Consider the following 16,198-nt stretch of genomic DNA (forward strand, 5'->3'; position numbering starts at 1 on the left):
TATTCTATTATATATTACCTATTATTAGAATATATGATTATGTATTATAATAGATTAGATTATATTATACATGTTAGAATGTATTATAGCCTACTATATTATGTGATATTATAGAATAGTTGTCATATTATTTATTATTATTATAAGAAAAATAAAATATTTATCTTCAATAAATATTTCAGTTTAGAGGGGAAAAACTGAAGATGAAAAGCAAAAATAATATCTAGATAACTGACAGAAATGTTATAAATATTTAATTATAATATAAATGTTATAAACAATTTCATATATATGCATTTATGTATGAATATATAAATTTAAACATATAAGGACATACGTGGAAAATGTAAAACAAAAGTTGAAGTAAACTAGGAAAAATACAGAATCTGTTGATTTATAAGTAAAATATTACAAAGAACAGATCAACCACAGAAGGACAGAACTCTATGGACAATCAGGAACTCTTCTATAATCTGGAGTCTTCCTTGATTTCTGTTGACTAATGAAGCAATTCATTCCCTGAACTTTTAACTTAAATTAGTTAAAATATTTGCTTTAATCAGTGTGTGAGACAAATAAAAAATTATACAACTGGATATGACTCATTCCTAATATTAATTTTTTAAAAAGCACTCGTACATTGCTTGATATGATATTCATCCTATTTGAACTGGCTTTTAAACTGATTATACTTGCCAATGTATCTGAGGGTAGAAGTCTGTTTATCCATTCCAGCTGAATTACTTGCCAGGCAACCATAGATCCCTGCATCTTTGGGAACTGCATTTTTGATAAGTAAGTTACCTTCTGAGGTCATTCTATACCTAAAGACAAAAAGAAAATAAAATTGAAAATAACAGGATCAAGGAACTATAGCAACTTCCTTCAAATATCTTCAAATACTTTAGAGTTATGCTTTTGGTACTGATTGCAAAAATGATTAATAGCAACAGGATGTAAGATGAAACACTGTAATAATAACAATATATGCGTGTGTGTTAAGTTGGGTCAGTTGTGTCTGACTCTTTGCGACCCAATGGACTGTAGCCCGGCCAGGCTCCTCTCTCCATGCGATTCTCCAGACAAGAATACTGGAGTGGGCTGCAATTTCCTTCTCCAGAATAATAACAACAATAGGTTACACACATCTAATGCTTGCCATGTGCCAAGGCTGACCTAGCAGCTTTACATTTATTCATGTTTTAAATGTTCCTAACAATCCAATGAGTTAGATACTACTATTCTGTCTGTTATACAGATGAGCAAAGAGGTTATACAACTTGCCCCAAGTCAGCATCAGCAAAGGGGAGAAGCGAAGTTTGCACCCAGGCAATCTTGCTCTGTATGAACTTCTAAGCTAAACAGTTGCTCAAAATGAAAACCTGAGAGATGCAATGCCTCACGTCTCAAACGAGTCCCTGAAGAGACCAGGAATAGAATCTGGCTCACAGCTAAGTTCGTCTCCTCATGCCAAACCCAGAGTAATGGGAGCCTGATGGCTGGAAACCTTATTGTTTATGTCCCACGTGTTCAGTACTTTCTTTGAGCATGAGAGGTTTCATTTTCTTTTAAAAGCATCCAGCAGAATAACATACTACAATGAGAAATGCAGTATGAGTGGCAACGGTGAACATGAGTTATGAAGAAAGTCTGCACACACTTTAATTAGAGCTACTGTCCCATCCTTTGCTTCTGCCTCTCTCTTCTGTCAAATCCCAGAACCAAGCCTTTAGCGCATGGGTTAAATGCACATCAATTTACCCACAGAAAGTTTATTATTCCCACTTCAATTATTCATGGACTTCCCAGGTGGTGCTAGTGGTAAAGAACATGCCTGCCAATACAGGAATCATAAGAGATGTCGGTTCAATTCCTGGGTCAGGCAGATCCCCTGGAGGAAGGGCATGGCAAACCACTCCAGTACTCCTGCCTAAAGAATCCCATGGGCAGAGGATCCTGGCAGGCTACAATCCATAGGGTCACAGAGAGTCAGACACAACTGAAGTGACTTAGCACACAATTATTCATGGTGAATCAACTGTCACAGTGTTCTGTTTACAAAGCAAACAGGAAGCGCTCAGTTCCAGCTGTTGAATTCAACACTCAAGAACCTCAAACTCCAAACATCCATCATTTATTATTTTATAGACATGTCCTGGCCTATTGAGAAAATCTGAAGCTGTGGATTTGGGTCAAACCTCCTTTAACCACAGAGATTTGGTCAGATTAGTTCTGACCAGAAATTTCAACAACTCCTCTTACTCAGTAAAAACAAAGAACATGATACAAACCCAGTACCTGTGTGAACCCATGATAAACATATCATTCAAGGTCCAGGCGATCTTTGGTTTGGGATAACCTGTTGCAGAACATATGATGGAGACCTCAGATCCACCTGTGAAGGACTGATTCTTGGGCATCACAGTGACTTTGGGTGGTTCTGCAGATAAAAAGAAAACATACAGGGTGAAATGCCAATGATGTCAGGAGCTTCCTCTATTAGCAAATTTGCAGACTTATCACTACCACACCTTTCTTTTGTAAATATTTATTTATTCTGCAATTCCAAGAGCTTGTTTATAAACAGTAACAAAAGAACTGCAGTTACTCAGTAGACATGCTCCCCAAGGCGGGCAAGGAATGCGGACCCTGTTTTCCAGCTTTCAGCAGCCCAAGTTGTATGAGACCAGGGTCTGCTTTCCTCACTTCCCCAGAGGCCCTCCTCTCCATGAAAGACTGATGCAGGCTGGGGCTGGGACCCCAAAGCTTGACTCTACCCCACAGACCTGGGGAGGACTGCTGAGGGCCTCATCTCCGGTCATTCATCCCAAGGTCGTGTAGCTCGGCCCAGCCCTGTCAGCCCACGGAACGGCAGGCCTGCTCCTACTCCCAGATCTTGGAGGCATGAGGGTGGGCAAGGCCTTGCCTTCAGAGCTTGGCAAGGACCTGGCACACTCTCCTTTGAGGGCACATCAGGACTCTGGATCTGAGGTCAATGACAGGAAGAGGCCTCCACTTTCGTGCCCCCTGAATGCAAGGAGGAGAGCAGCAGGATTATGACAGTGATATGAGGTCCTGGGTGGGGGGGTGATTCCTCTGTCCATTCTCTAGCCAGGCGGTCCTCATGGCCTGGCGGTAGGTGTCCATGACCTTGGCGACATCAGCCTCAGGGAGGTTGCTGGTAGGGGTGGCGTTTAGCACCTCCACCTTAATGGTACCCGAGGCCAAGAGTTTCCTCTTGCGGTTGTAGGAGAAGGTGGGGTCCAGCACGGAGGGAAGGGGCAAATGGACTTAGATCACCAAGTAGATGCCCCCTTTCTCGAATGGCAGCAGGTCCCTATTGTCATCCCGAGTACAGGTGGAGCAGCACCCCACTTTGAGGTTGTCCCTAACCGCGCACTGGACCACGTGGGCCATCAGGTCCCGGAGCACTGCCGGATGATGACAGAAGCAACGTTCACATACTGAGGGATGGCGAAGTCATTCTGGCTCATACATGATCTGGCTTGAACCGCTAGTGAGAACAGCCTGTCGATGGATTAGCAAACACGCATTGTACATCTGCTTTAACCATTAAAGAATGTATTTAGAAAATCAAAATGGAGTAACTGTGGTTCAAACATTCAAAACGGAGACAGGTGGCCGATGTGGATGTGGTTTCAGACAAGCTCCTGCATCACCAAGAACCTAAATCTTCTGAATTGCATCAGACTCAAGGACACCAACAGCTGTTCTCAAAACATCTACTAGCGGTTGCCAGCTGCACCCTTATGGTTTCAAGGTCTCCCCTTGTAACTATGCAACCATCTCACTCCCCAAACAATCCTTGCTTAACAAACATCCTCACTTCTTGCCAGTTCCAATCCTAATTTTGACAAACAACTTATGCAACACTGTAGTTTTTGCCTATATAAGCCTCCCTCATTTTGTAGTCAGGCAGAACACAATTCAAGTGTTTCTTGAATCTGTGTCTCCAAGGAGACGGTCCTCAGTTTGATTTGAATAAAACTCTCTTCTTTTCCTATTATAGACTGTTTACTGATTATCTGCATCAGCAATGAAGATGCCCCAAGGTACATGGTCAGGCCCATGTGCCCTGTGAAGAGCAGCTCCTGCTTGGCAATACTTGGGAAGGTCCTCCTTGAGACCCACTGTGCCCAGGATGCTCTAGTGGTTAGAAACAATGACACAGAAGTGGTCCGCCTCCGGCTTCTGGTGGCTCGTTATTTCAAAGTGAATGGGAATATATACTTGAATATATATTATATACACTTGAATATATATATACACAGACATATATATACACTTGAGTAAATACATTATATACACTTGAATACACACACACACAGAGACTTGAATATACATACTTGAAGGACTGGATGCATCACCTGATAATGCTCACATTCTCTACTACCTGACCATGCAGACCTAGCAGGCAGGCAGGCGACCATGGCCACAGTGATGACCGTGGAGCAGAGCAGGCAGTATAAAGGTGACCCTGGCTTAGAACTCGGCCCATGCAGCTCAGCTGCACAGCACAACAGCGGTAGCCGTGTGCAGTCAGCCACGGCAAGAGCTCCACGGCCAAGGCGGAACTGGGACCACACATGTATGCTGGTGCCCTTGAAGCCTCGATGACACTGGCCTCGGGCTTCTCCTCCAGGCTCTGGCTGGAAAGGAGCTCTTAGGGTACTCTCCTTCAGGGATCTGGCCCCATCAGTGCAGGAGAAACACCAAAAGCAATGAAAGCATGACAGGTAAATGGATTTTGAGAGTAAAATGAATCTCATCCAAATATTTCAGTGTCTCCACTGGTTACCATGGGGCTCCTTGCTACTCTGCTCCAACTAGCTGACCACTAGCTTCCACCTATTTGTCTGGAACTTCAATATAAACCTGTTTTCACGTAAGGTCTCCAGACAGAGCCTTTTGCCTCATCCTAAAGGAGATCAGTCCTGGGTGTTCATTGGAAGGACTGATGCTGAAGCTGAAACTCCAATACTTTGGCCACCTCATGAGAAGAGTTGACTCATTGGAAAAGACCCTGATGCTGGGAGGGATTGGGGGCAGAAGGAGAAGGGGACGACAGAGGATGAGATGGCTGGATGGTATCACCGACTCAATGGACATGGGTTTCGGTAAACTCCGGGAGTTGGTGATGGACAGGGAGGCCTGGTGGCTGCGATTCATGGGGTCGCAAGGAGTCAGACATGACTGAGTGACTGAACTGAACTAATACAGTGAACACAGGTTGAGAACCAAACTTCTCCTGACAGCAGCCTGCTTTGTTTGAATTGTTCTTTCCCTTTTTAATAAATTTTTTATAAATTTTGCTGAGGTTGAGGCCATGTCTTTCATATTATTCCACATTCCAGTATACTCCACAATATTTAACATCCCTTTCACATTGTCCAGTGACTTGTAAATAACAGAGACCTAAAACCATTAAGGAAGCACAGGTCATTCCTAAACTGTAACTTGGTTCTGGAAATTGTAATGCCTGCCAACCTCTAAAGATCCTGCTATATTGATCATCTGCCTCATGCCCATGGATTCACAACAGCTCAACTTAACAGAAAATATCCATTATTCAAAGTGCATATTATATTCTATAAGGGCATTATACTTCTGTGGCAGAAGTATAAGTGCATTATACTTATACAGTATAAGTGCATTATACTTCTGTGGCAGAAAAAAAACCTTTAAAAATGAAATGTTAAATCAGAAATTTATTATTTAAAAGGATACAAGAATTCTCTGGGGTAACTAGGATGCTGTTAAGGCTAGTCTAATCAATTACATGTTTTACATCTATACTACTTCAGAGTAAGAATTAATCATCAACAAAAGGATCATCATAGAAATGTTTAATGACTGCCTTACTCTTTAAAGCCTGCTTATTTTTTTTAATTTTACTGAAGTATAATGGACTTACAATATTATATTAATTTCAGGTGTATAACATGATTATTTTTATAGCTAGGCACCACACACAATTGTTATATTACTAACTAAATTCCCTGTGCTGTACATTATATCCCCATGACTTATTTATTTTATAAATGGTAGTTTAAATAATTTACTTTGTGTAAATATGCCCCACTCAATAAGATAAAAAATAAATTCATTTGCACGATGTCTGAAATAGATGTCATGGGTATTAACAAAAATAAATTAATTCAACAATGTGCTTTACTGCACAATTATTATGTTCCAGGCTCTGTGCTAACTTACAGCGATACACTGATGAGCCAAACAGATAGGGTGTCAGTTTTCCACTTAACCAGGTTTTCACTACAAACGAATTTGAAGAATTCAGTTAATCGCTTAGATCTGGATATATTTGTGGAGTATCTTCATAATAAGTTAGTCTGCAAATTGTGGTTTGGCTTCACCCAAGACACGCTAGCCTGAGGAACTGCTATGCGTTTGAAAGAGATACAAGCGGTGCCACTGGGCAGCTACACCACAGAACAAACCTCATTAGTGCCTAATTGCTAGCGGCTTCTAATCACTCACTCCCCCTTTTTTTTCCTGTTTATATTGTGTTTTTCAAATAATTTTGTCTTTGAAGTTAATGTTTAAGGGTTTTTCCGGCCAGTGGGCTTGGTTGATAGCTAACACTATCCTATGGTTTCCTCCTAATAAACAGAGGACTAGAGAAATGTGTGAGGTCAAGGGCAGACTAGCCATAGCCAGTAAGTCCAAACTGTGACTCCATCTGGAGTCCATCAATTCTGAAATGCCGGAGTACTACACATGTTGTGGGAGAGCTGTGGACAATCTTCAGGGGAAGAAGTGGAAAAAAACGAACACTTGTTTCTCTTTGGAATTTTTTGAATACCCACATTTACTCCCACCTCCCCAAAATAAAAGGTTTCTCGTATCTACCTCATTTTGACATAGGATTGCTGCAAAGATTCAGCAGCTCTTGGGATTTCTGGCTAAACACAATGCCTTCCAGTGGCCTCTGCCAGAACTGGCCTGGCATCCGTCCCAGCAAGAATCCCACTGGTAGGCTCTGTAGTTCAAATATCAAAGTGAAAATAAATGTCAGTTACCCAAACCAGGATGTAGTGAGCTAAGAGGTCATTTCTCCAATAAAGCCTGGATATAGGCTGCTGTTCAGGGTCATGAAGTAAGTGTGTGTGCAACATACATATGGGATGACATCATCCCACAGAAGGTGAGATATTTACCACTGCCCTGGAAAGAATATTTCTGCTGACAATAAGAAAATCAGAAAGAATATGAACAAACATAGGGACGCATAACTGCATTTTGACCCAATAACTGTTGAATAAAAATGATCAGAATGATTCAGCTTTTACTTGATCAGGTTAAATAAGGATGTACTCTATATCCAGGTTTTATTGGATAATAGCTCTCTACATCTTGGTTTGGGAAATTGACATTTATTTTCACTTTGATATCTGAACTACAGATTCAGATATTCAGATACCAGTGGGATTCCTGCTAGGAGAGATTGGCATCTCTCACCATAATTATTTCAACTGTCAGATTTTTTTTTTTAAATTCCTAGGGGAAAAAACTCATTTTGTTTTAATAAGATAGTTCTCATGAAGTAAGAAGAAGTTCAATTTCATCAAAGTCAAGAGTCTACTTTTAGGCTTTGAGGAGAAGTAATCCATTCTTAGTTGGTTTTCAACCTCATTTCAACACCACAGTCATTGCCATAATCATCACCACCACTACCACCGGCCATCAGCACCATCGTCCTAAACAACAACTTACTGCTCATTAGCCAAAGTGATGGGAACGTGGCACTCTGTTAGGTAACAAGGCATTAATTCATTCTTTATATTTTAACCACAAGAGAACTATGTCAGTTTTCATAATTCCCCACCAATGATTTTAAAATGTTAAACGTAGATTAGGATACTAGGAATGAAAAATACTACTCTAAGACTTAGGTGTCTTAACATACTATTACTGCTCAAGTTGGCAAAATGCATCTTACATAAGAGCATGAAAACAGCCATGGCTCCGACTACAAAGACCAAGGAAGATAAAATCTCAACAAACTCTTAAAGATCTCCAACATCATCTTAATACACAGGAGGCAAATTTCCTGTTATTGGTAATTGGGCCTGATTTGTTGATGTTATGCCTCTGATAGGAAATCATCAAAGACAACACTTAAAGCCTTTCTCTTCAAGGTGGTTTAATCAGACATTGGTAATGATTTGAATTACTTAAACAATAATTTAAGATATTTTTCACCACTCGTATATTTATAGTACTTAGGAAAATCTGCTTTCATCCTTTCACAAAACAAATAGTTACAGTACCTATTATGTTTCTGACACCTGGTGACCTCAAAGATCTCACAGAATATTATACACAAAAGTGTATTATATACAATTAGGAACTAAATCTCTTTCTAGTAGTCAGTTCATTGAAACAGGAAGGAGGGCAGAAGTTACTGAGTACCTATGTGCCAAGTATCTAACTCCAGACCCAGCATTTGTTTTCCTCAATAACCCTGTGAAGTGTTATTGTCACTTTACAGGTTAAGAAAAAAAAATAACTAAGACTCAAAATGGTTAAATAATCCATGGTGTCAAAGTCAAAACATGGTGTCTAGTCAAAGCTATGGTCTTTCCAGTAGTCATGTATGGATGTGAGAGTTAGACTATAAAGAAAGCTGAGCACCGAAGAATTGATGCTTTTGAACTGTGGTGTTGGAGAAGACTCTTCAAAGTCCCTTGGACTGCAAGGAGATCAAACCAGTCCATCCTGAAGGAAATCAGTCCTGAATATTCATTGGGAAGGACTGATCCTGAAGCCAAAACTCCAATACTTAGGCCACCTCATGCAAAGAACTAACTCATTGGAAAAGACCCTGATGCTGGGAGAGATTGAAGGCAGGAGGAGAAGGGGACGACAGAGGATGAGATGGTTGGATCTCATTGGAAAAGACCCTGATGCTGGGAGAGATTGAAGGCAGGAGGAGAAGGGGACGACAGAGGATGAGATGGTTGGATGGCATCACCAACTCGATGGACCTGAGTTTGAGCAAGCTCTGGGAGTTGGTGAGGACAGGGAAGCCGTTGATGGGGTCTCAAAGAGTCAGACACAACTGAGTGAAAGAAATGAACTGAACTGAATCCACAGCATCCGATGTATACTTTAATGGAGATAATAAAGATATCTTAACTCATAGGGTTACTGTGGAATTAATATATTGAATACATGAAAAGTGAAAGTGTTAGTTGCTCAGTCATGTCCAACTCTTTGCAACCCCATGGACTGAAGCCCGCCAGACTCCTCTGTCCATGGAATTCTTCAGGCAAGAAAACTGATGTGGGTAGCCATTCTCTTCTCTAGGGGATCTTCCCAACCTAGGAATCGAACCCAGGTCTTCTGCATTGCAGGCAGATTCTTTACAATCTGAGCCACAGGGGAAGTCCATTGAATACATAAAACACTTTAAAAATTCCTGACACATAATAGGTTCTCTGTAATTTTTGCTATTATTTATATTCCATTATATGGCAAAGTATGACAAAGAATGATAGAATAAGTACCACAGTATTTAAAATATGTATGTACAAATGTATTAACCAGACATTTACACATGAAACTTGATCACAATTCTTAGGTTTGCATATAGTATTCAGTTACACATCCCAGTAATAAATAATACTTATCATATGTTACTTGATTCCTCTGAAATTTGAGATGCTTCCAGATATCCAAAATATATTAGAAATTTCAATAAAAATAGACAAATTTAGTTTTACTGATGAAAAAAGACTAATACCTATGCCACCTGGCACATGCTAAAAAAGAGCTATGATGATGTAATGAGCATATGGTTCTGATAATATCAATTTCAATCTTAGTGAAGTAATTCTGGTCATTAGGGACTTACTTCATCAATCAGTTTGAGAAATATTTCCTTTTTTATTGCAAAATTCTCTCCAGTGACATGGTCTAATTAGTGACAGATACTTGCCCTTTCTTGACACCACAGAAGACGAATACCTCTCGTGTTTATACAGACAGAGGAGGAGGAAAGGAGGCTTTGTCTGGCCCTTTGAGCTTCATGTGGCAGCACATGATTGTGGAGGAAATGGCAGATCTACAGTGTCTGTGCAAAAATTTCACCAGCATGCCTGTGTTCAGCTTCAACCATCTTCCTCACAAAGGAGCAATCAATGGAGTCAACAGAAGATTTTTTTCTCTTTCCAGATAAACAGGAAGAGAGTCTGTTTTTGTTTTTTGTTTTACTTTTTAGGCCACGCTGTGTAGTATGTGGGATCTTATTTCCCCAACCAGGGATCGATCCCACACCTCTTGCACCGGAAGTGTGCAGTCTTAACCACTGGACCACCAGGGCAGTCCCTAGTCTGTTTTAAACAAAATTTAAAACCCATTACATATAAATAAATACCACTCCACTTTTTCTAATTTTTATTCCCAACCCTGACAAGTAAAAAGCATTTGGAAATTTAGTGGCCACTGTGTCACCTTAGAAGTGATCAATTGTTTTAGCCTATCATAAAATTTTGCAAAACTCACAAGATAGAATTCTTAAATTAGGGTGAACTAGATTAAACAATACCTAAATGATAACATCTCTATAAATTTTTTCACCAGATCATTATCAGATTTTGTTAGAAAATATGGTTTTATAAGCAGTCACATGCTGGCATGTGCTGTAACAGGAAAAGTACCTATATAATGAAATCTAAAATTGGTGATGTGATTCAAATAATCCATTGAAGTTAATATGGAAACATGAAAGATAAAGTTGGTGAACTCAATCTTCCTAAGAGTCTGCTACTGTTATTCTAAAGTCCATTCAGCAATTAAGGAGTATACATCTATTGGGTACAATTGTGTTTTTCTCTCTGTATAAGGCATTATGATTTTTTTTTAAAGGGCAGTAAGTATTTCATAGCGCATATAATATGATTAGGGGAAAACAAAATTTCACAATACATGAAATTTATCATGACTAAGTGCAGAATTGCGTGGCAAAAAAGTAAATAAAAGTTCTACAGAATACCAGTTAAAAAGAGATTAACAATATTCAGAAAGGAGGGCTTAGCATTTCATTATAAGTAGGATATAGGTGAACTCCAGGAGGTGGTAAGGGACAGGGAAGCCTGGCATGCTGCAGTCCATGGGGTTGCGAAGAGTCAGATATGACTTGGCGACTGAACCACAATAAGAACAACAGTATATAGGTAGGGAGCATTAAACTCAAACAGCTCTGGGAGCTAAGTCATAGAACTAGAAGGAAAATGATGTAATTTGGAGGCAGTCAGGACATGCCTGTAACTCAAGCATGAGAAGTGGAATTGAGGGAAACCACATAGCGGTGGAAAGTAACTGGGCAGGGGCTAGAGTTGAGTGTATGTGTGTGTCTGTGTGCACTCAGCTCTGTGTGTGTGTGTGTGTGTGTGTGTAGCAGGGGCTAGAGTTGAGTGTGTGTGTGTGTGTGTGTGTAGCAGGGGCTAGAGTTGAGTGTATGTGTGTGTCTGTGTGCACTCAGCTGTGTGTGTGTGTGTGTGTGTGTGTGTGTGTGCACTCAGCTCTGTGTGTGTGTGTGTGTGTGGCAGGGGCTAGAGTTGAGTGTATGTGTGTGTCTGTGTGCACTCAGCTGTGTGTGTGTGTGTGCACTCAGCTCTGTGTGTGTGTGTGTGTGTGTGTGGCAGGGGCTAGAGTTGAGTGTATGTGTGTGTCTGTGTGCACTCAGCTCTGTGTGTGTGTGTGTGTGTGTGTAGCAGGGGCTAGAGTTGAGTGTATGTGTGTGTCTGTGTGCACTCAGCTGTGTGTGTGTGTGTGTGTGTGTGCGCGCGTGTGCGCACGTGTGTAGCAGGGGCTAGAGTTGAGTGTATGTGTGTGTCTGTGTGCACTCAGCTCTGTGTGTGTGTGTATGCGCGCGCGCGCGTGCGCACGTGTGTAGCAGGGGCTAGAGTTGAGTGTATGTGTGTGTCTGTGTGCACTCAGCTCTGTGTGTGTGTGTGTGTGTGTGTGCGTGTGTAGCAGGGGCTAGAGTTGAGTGTATGTGTGTGTCTGTGTGCACTCAGCTCTGTGTGTGTGTGTGTGTGTGTGTGTGTGTGTGTGTAGCAGGGGCTAGAGTTGAGTGTATGTGTGTGTCTGTGTGCACTCAGCTCTGTGTGTGTGTGTGTGTGTGTGTGTAGCAGGGGCTAGAGTTGAGTGTATGTGTGTGTCTGTGTGCACTCAGCTGTGTGTGTGTGTGTGTGTGTGTGTGTGTGTGTGTGTGTGTGTGTAGCAGGGGCTAGAGTTGAGTGTATGTGTGTGTCTGTGTGCACTCAGCTCTGTGTGTGTGTGTGTGTGCGCGCGTGCGCGCATGCTCAGCTATGTCCAACTCTTTGTGATATCCCCATGCACTGTAGCCCGCCAGATGCACCAAGGAAACAGGAAATCACTGAAGGTACGATGAACATGGAGTGTGAAGCGTGACAGAAAACATACAGTGACCATAAAAACTCAGCTCTAGGGACTTCCCTGGTGGTTTGGCAGTTAAGATTTCACTTCCTGATGCAGGGGGTGAGGGTTCAATCCCTGGTTTGGGGAGCCATGTCTAGAAGCCAAAAATCCAGGACATAAAAACAACAGAAGCCAATATTGCAACAAATTCAACAGACTTAAAAAATTGAAACAAAAAAAAACCAAAACCTCAGTTCTGAAAACTTGAAGACAGGATAAGAGTAGTACCTATCTATCTTTTTGAGAAATTCTATACAATGAAAAATTCAAATCTCATATAAAAACACCAAAAATTATCTGCCTGATACTACTCCGACATGAAATATAGCAGCATCAGTAATATTTTATGGATAAAAGAATCTAACAGATTATCTACTTGTCATCAATAATTAGAGGTGAACCCTCAAAAGCAAATTCAAGTATTCAGCTATCCATATTAAGGAAATGTGAATAAAAGAAAAGGCACATGAATATCTAATTCCTTTAAGGTAAATAGTTTTCATATATTGAAATGAAACATTTTTAGTTTTTTCTTCACCATACATGATTTTATGTGAATAAAGGGTGAAGATAAAATACTCCAAGTATTATTAAAAGAAAGTTAGCTTGTGGAAGAGTCCGGAGTGTAAATTTTATTCCAAGGTAATTAGGAAACCACCAAAAGGGTTTGAATAGATGGACATTTAAATTAATATTTAGGGGAAATTCACCTGATGGTACTATGGAGTAGAGTGGGGCAACAAAATCAGAAGAAAGGAAGTCCATTAAAAGAGAATTTTTATGGATTTAGTTTAGGCATGTGCATCACAAGGAGGATAAGGATGATGCCAGTGGAGATAACAAAAAAGGTAGTGATATGAGGGGCAGTGAAGAACTGAACTAACCATGCATAGGGTAAGTGAGAGGCACCTTGGTAGAAAAATATCATTACATCTGGGATAATTCCATTTGAACTTGAAACTTCCCGTTAGAGCATTCACACAGATCCCTATTAGCACTGCCAATCACCCACTGATTCCATCATCAGGCTGTAGAAAATGTGTCCTATATACATGTCCATAAATAAAAAAGGCATGGGAAATTCAATGTTAAAAACTGATGCATTGTGTTTGTGTGGCCTGGGGAAAAAGGGAGTGAGGAGGGGGAGAGAGAGAGAGAGAGGCATGATTCCTGAAAATAGATCTCAAGCACCCTACTTCCTGGTCTAGAGCTTTCCTTACCCCCCAAAGCAAATTAGATTAACAGAATCAACAATGAAAGGATTTTTACCTCAATAACTTTTCATGTTCAAAAGAAGGATTGTAAAGTTTTAGAAGCTTTTACTTCCCTCCTCCAAAAGGATTTAAGCCCCAGATGAACCTAACAGAACAATGGATTATCAATTGTTTAAATAGGCATAAAAATTACATTCTTAAAAAAAAAAAAAAAGTATTTCAAGGCTGTAAATTGATCTCTCGGATGTAAGATTACCAAACTTCTAAATGTTCCTAACAAAAACTTTACGTCATGCGGAATTAAGACTGATGAGAAGAAAGATACTCCATTAACTAATTTTTAGTATTGTTTCTTTTCTTACTTGAGGTCTCACAAGAAAAGCTAAGTAAAGATCCTCATTTTAGAGATAATTAAAACCTACATTCAGTCCAACCACTTAATTGACTTGCATTTCTGAACACATAATAAAACTGTTTTACAACTGTTCCCCACTATATTTTTCTTTGTGAATAATATATTCCCTTAAAATACTGGCATGACTTAACATCAAGCCATGCTACATGAGAAGTTGGAAAATAATTAGTATTTAATTACAGAACTTCATTTCCATGGAGTCCTGCAGCCTGAAATTATTTTATAGAATCTATGATCCTTCTAAAAATCGGTATTTACTACAGAAAAAACTAGCTTCAAAAGGTTTTTCATAATGACTCTCACTGAGTGTGCTGAGAACTGTAGTTAATAGCTATGTCCTATTCTAAAAGATGCATATCTACTGATAAAGCTCATTTATTTGGAACATATTGATATTGTTTGAAAATGTATTATTATTTCAGTTTCTGAGGAGGAAGATAACTCTAGCTAGTTTTAGCAGTAACTAATTTTAAAATGTGAAGTTTGCATAATGAAACTAACACAATGTCACTAAGAATGATTTATAATAGATATGCTTGTTCACTTAACTTTTCCTCAATCTTCAATGAGTAGAAATGGCAATGGAATATACTAAGATTTTTATGTTTTTTCAGGACTACTAGTCAGCTTGCATAAGTGGCCAGGGATTCTTTTCAAAAAGAAAAGGATGAAAATTTAAAACTAACCAGCCAAACAAAACAGATAATCACCTGGGCAAAGAGTCAAGAGTACTGAAATTCCAAAGATATGGAGTCAAATGCAACATTTTCAAATGAAATCTCATCAATGGAGATATGAAGGCCTGGCTACAACTTTTCCAAAATGGTACAATTATTGCTGAATGGCAGTAACAAAAACGAATTGATAGTGGTTATTTTACATGGCAGTAGCAAGAAGTTTCCTAAAATTTCTGCTCTTTCTATATCTGCCTTTTTTCTCCAGAAAAACTAGAGCTGTATCCACTACCTATAAGCCGATTTAAATTCAAATTTAAAAATTCTAAAGCTCAATTAAATTTCACAAACCGGCTCCTTACGTGTACTAGCCATAGTTCAAGTATTCAACTGCCACATATAGCTGGTAGTTATGATGTGGGATAGCACAGATACACAACATTTCCATCATTATAAAAAGTTTTTGTGGACACTGTTGAACTAGAGAAAAAATATTAAATTTCAAGAGAAGGTCACTAACTCAATGACTTATCAGTAGGTGGGTACAATAGCAGTAAAACACACTGATTTAGCTTAATTGAATTTAAACAGGTGAAGACTATATATTGACAATTTTGTGAAGCTAAAACTGCTCTGAAAAAAACAAGTCTTTTAAAAAATGTGGTTACACACTTTACAAAAAAGGCATTATTTTACAAATTATCATGCAACAGTCATAAAATCAAAAGCATATGAAAGTAGATCTACATAGCATTTTTCTTGAAGGGAAAAATTTTAAATCTGGCAATTCGTTTATTTTGCTAGAAAAATTCATTTGCTACCTTACTTATCTTATCAGGGAAGCAACTCACAATGGGATTGGAAGAACATTTGGTCTCCAGAGTCCAATTTGAGTCACAACCTCCCATCCTTCCAGCTGTCACTTCCTGACTCCCACGTTTCCCTTCACCAAGTTCATCATGGCCTCAACTCCTTTGAACCTTCTTTTTTGATTTCAATCTATCAGACCATGCCTTTAACCCTCTGTTCTTTCTTGATCTGGTCTAAACTCCACAGAGCATCACTACAAACACTTTTCTCCATTACTTTGTCTTTTGCTGAACCAACATCACATAACCCCAAACCTAAATGATTCTTCTATGTGTAAACTGAAAAGATGATTGAAAAAGAAAAATCACACTATCATGGGAAAACAACTCCCTATTCAGCCTTGTCTTTACCCTCAGCAAGCCCATATTTCTGTGTCCTCATTCTTCCATGTAGTGTTCTCCATCTGGAAAGAATTTCATGACTTCTACCTGATAAATACTGACTCATATCCCAGTAGATACTTCAGACACCATCTCCTGAATGAAGCCCTTCTCAAACTCCACTCATTACTGAGATAGTATGCAAGGCTCCTGTAG

General features: G+C 39.6%; 1 protein-coding gene across 1 annotated transcript in view; it reads right to left on the reverse strand.

The window, feature by feature from the left end:
- HMCN1 (hemicentin 1) overlaps positions 1-16,198 on the reverse strand; it is a 514,767-nt gene that overhangs the window by 271,056 nt on the left and 227,513 nt on the right. The window contains exons 12-13 of the mRNA XM_070473938.1: positions 2,299-2,440; positions 697-824 (exon numbers count right to left, since the gene is read on the reverse strand). Of these exons, the coding sequence (XP_070330039.1) occupies positions 697-824; positions 2,299-2,440 (270 nt within the window). The remainder of the gene's footprint in view (positions 1-696; positions 825-2,298; positions 2,441-16,198) is intronic.

The sequence above is a fragment of the Odocoileus virginianus genome, chromosome 11 (assembly GCF_023699985.2).
Source record: "Odocoileus virginianus isolate 20LAN1187 ecotype Illinois chromosome 11, Ovbor_1.2, whole genome shotgun sequence".
NCBI lineage: Eukaryota > Metazoa > Chordata > Mammalia > Artiodactyla > Cervidae > Odocoileus > Odocoileus virginianus.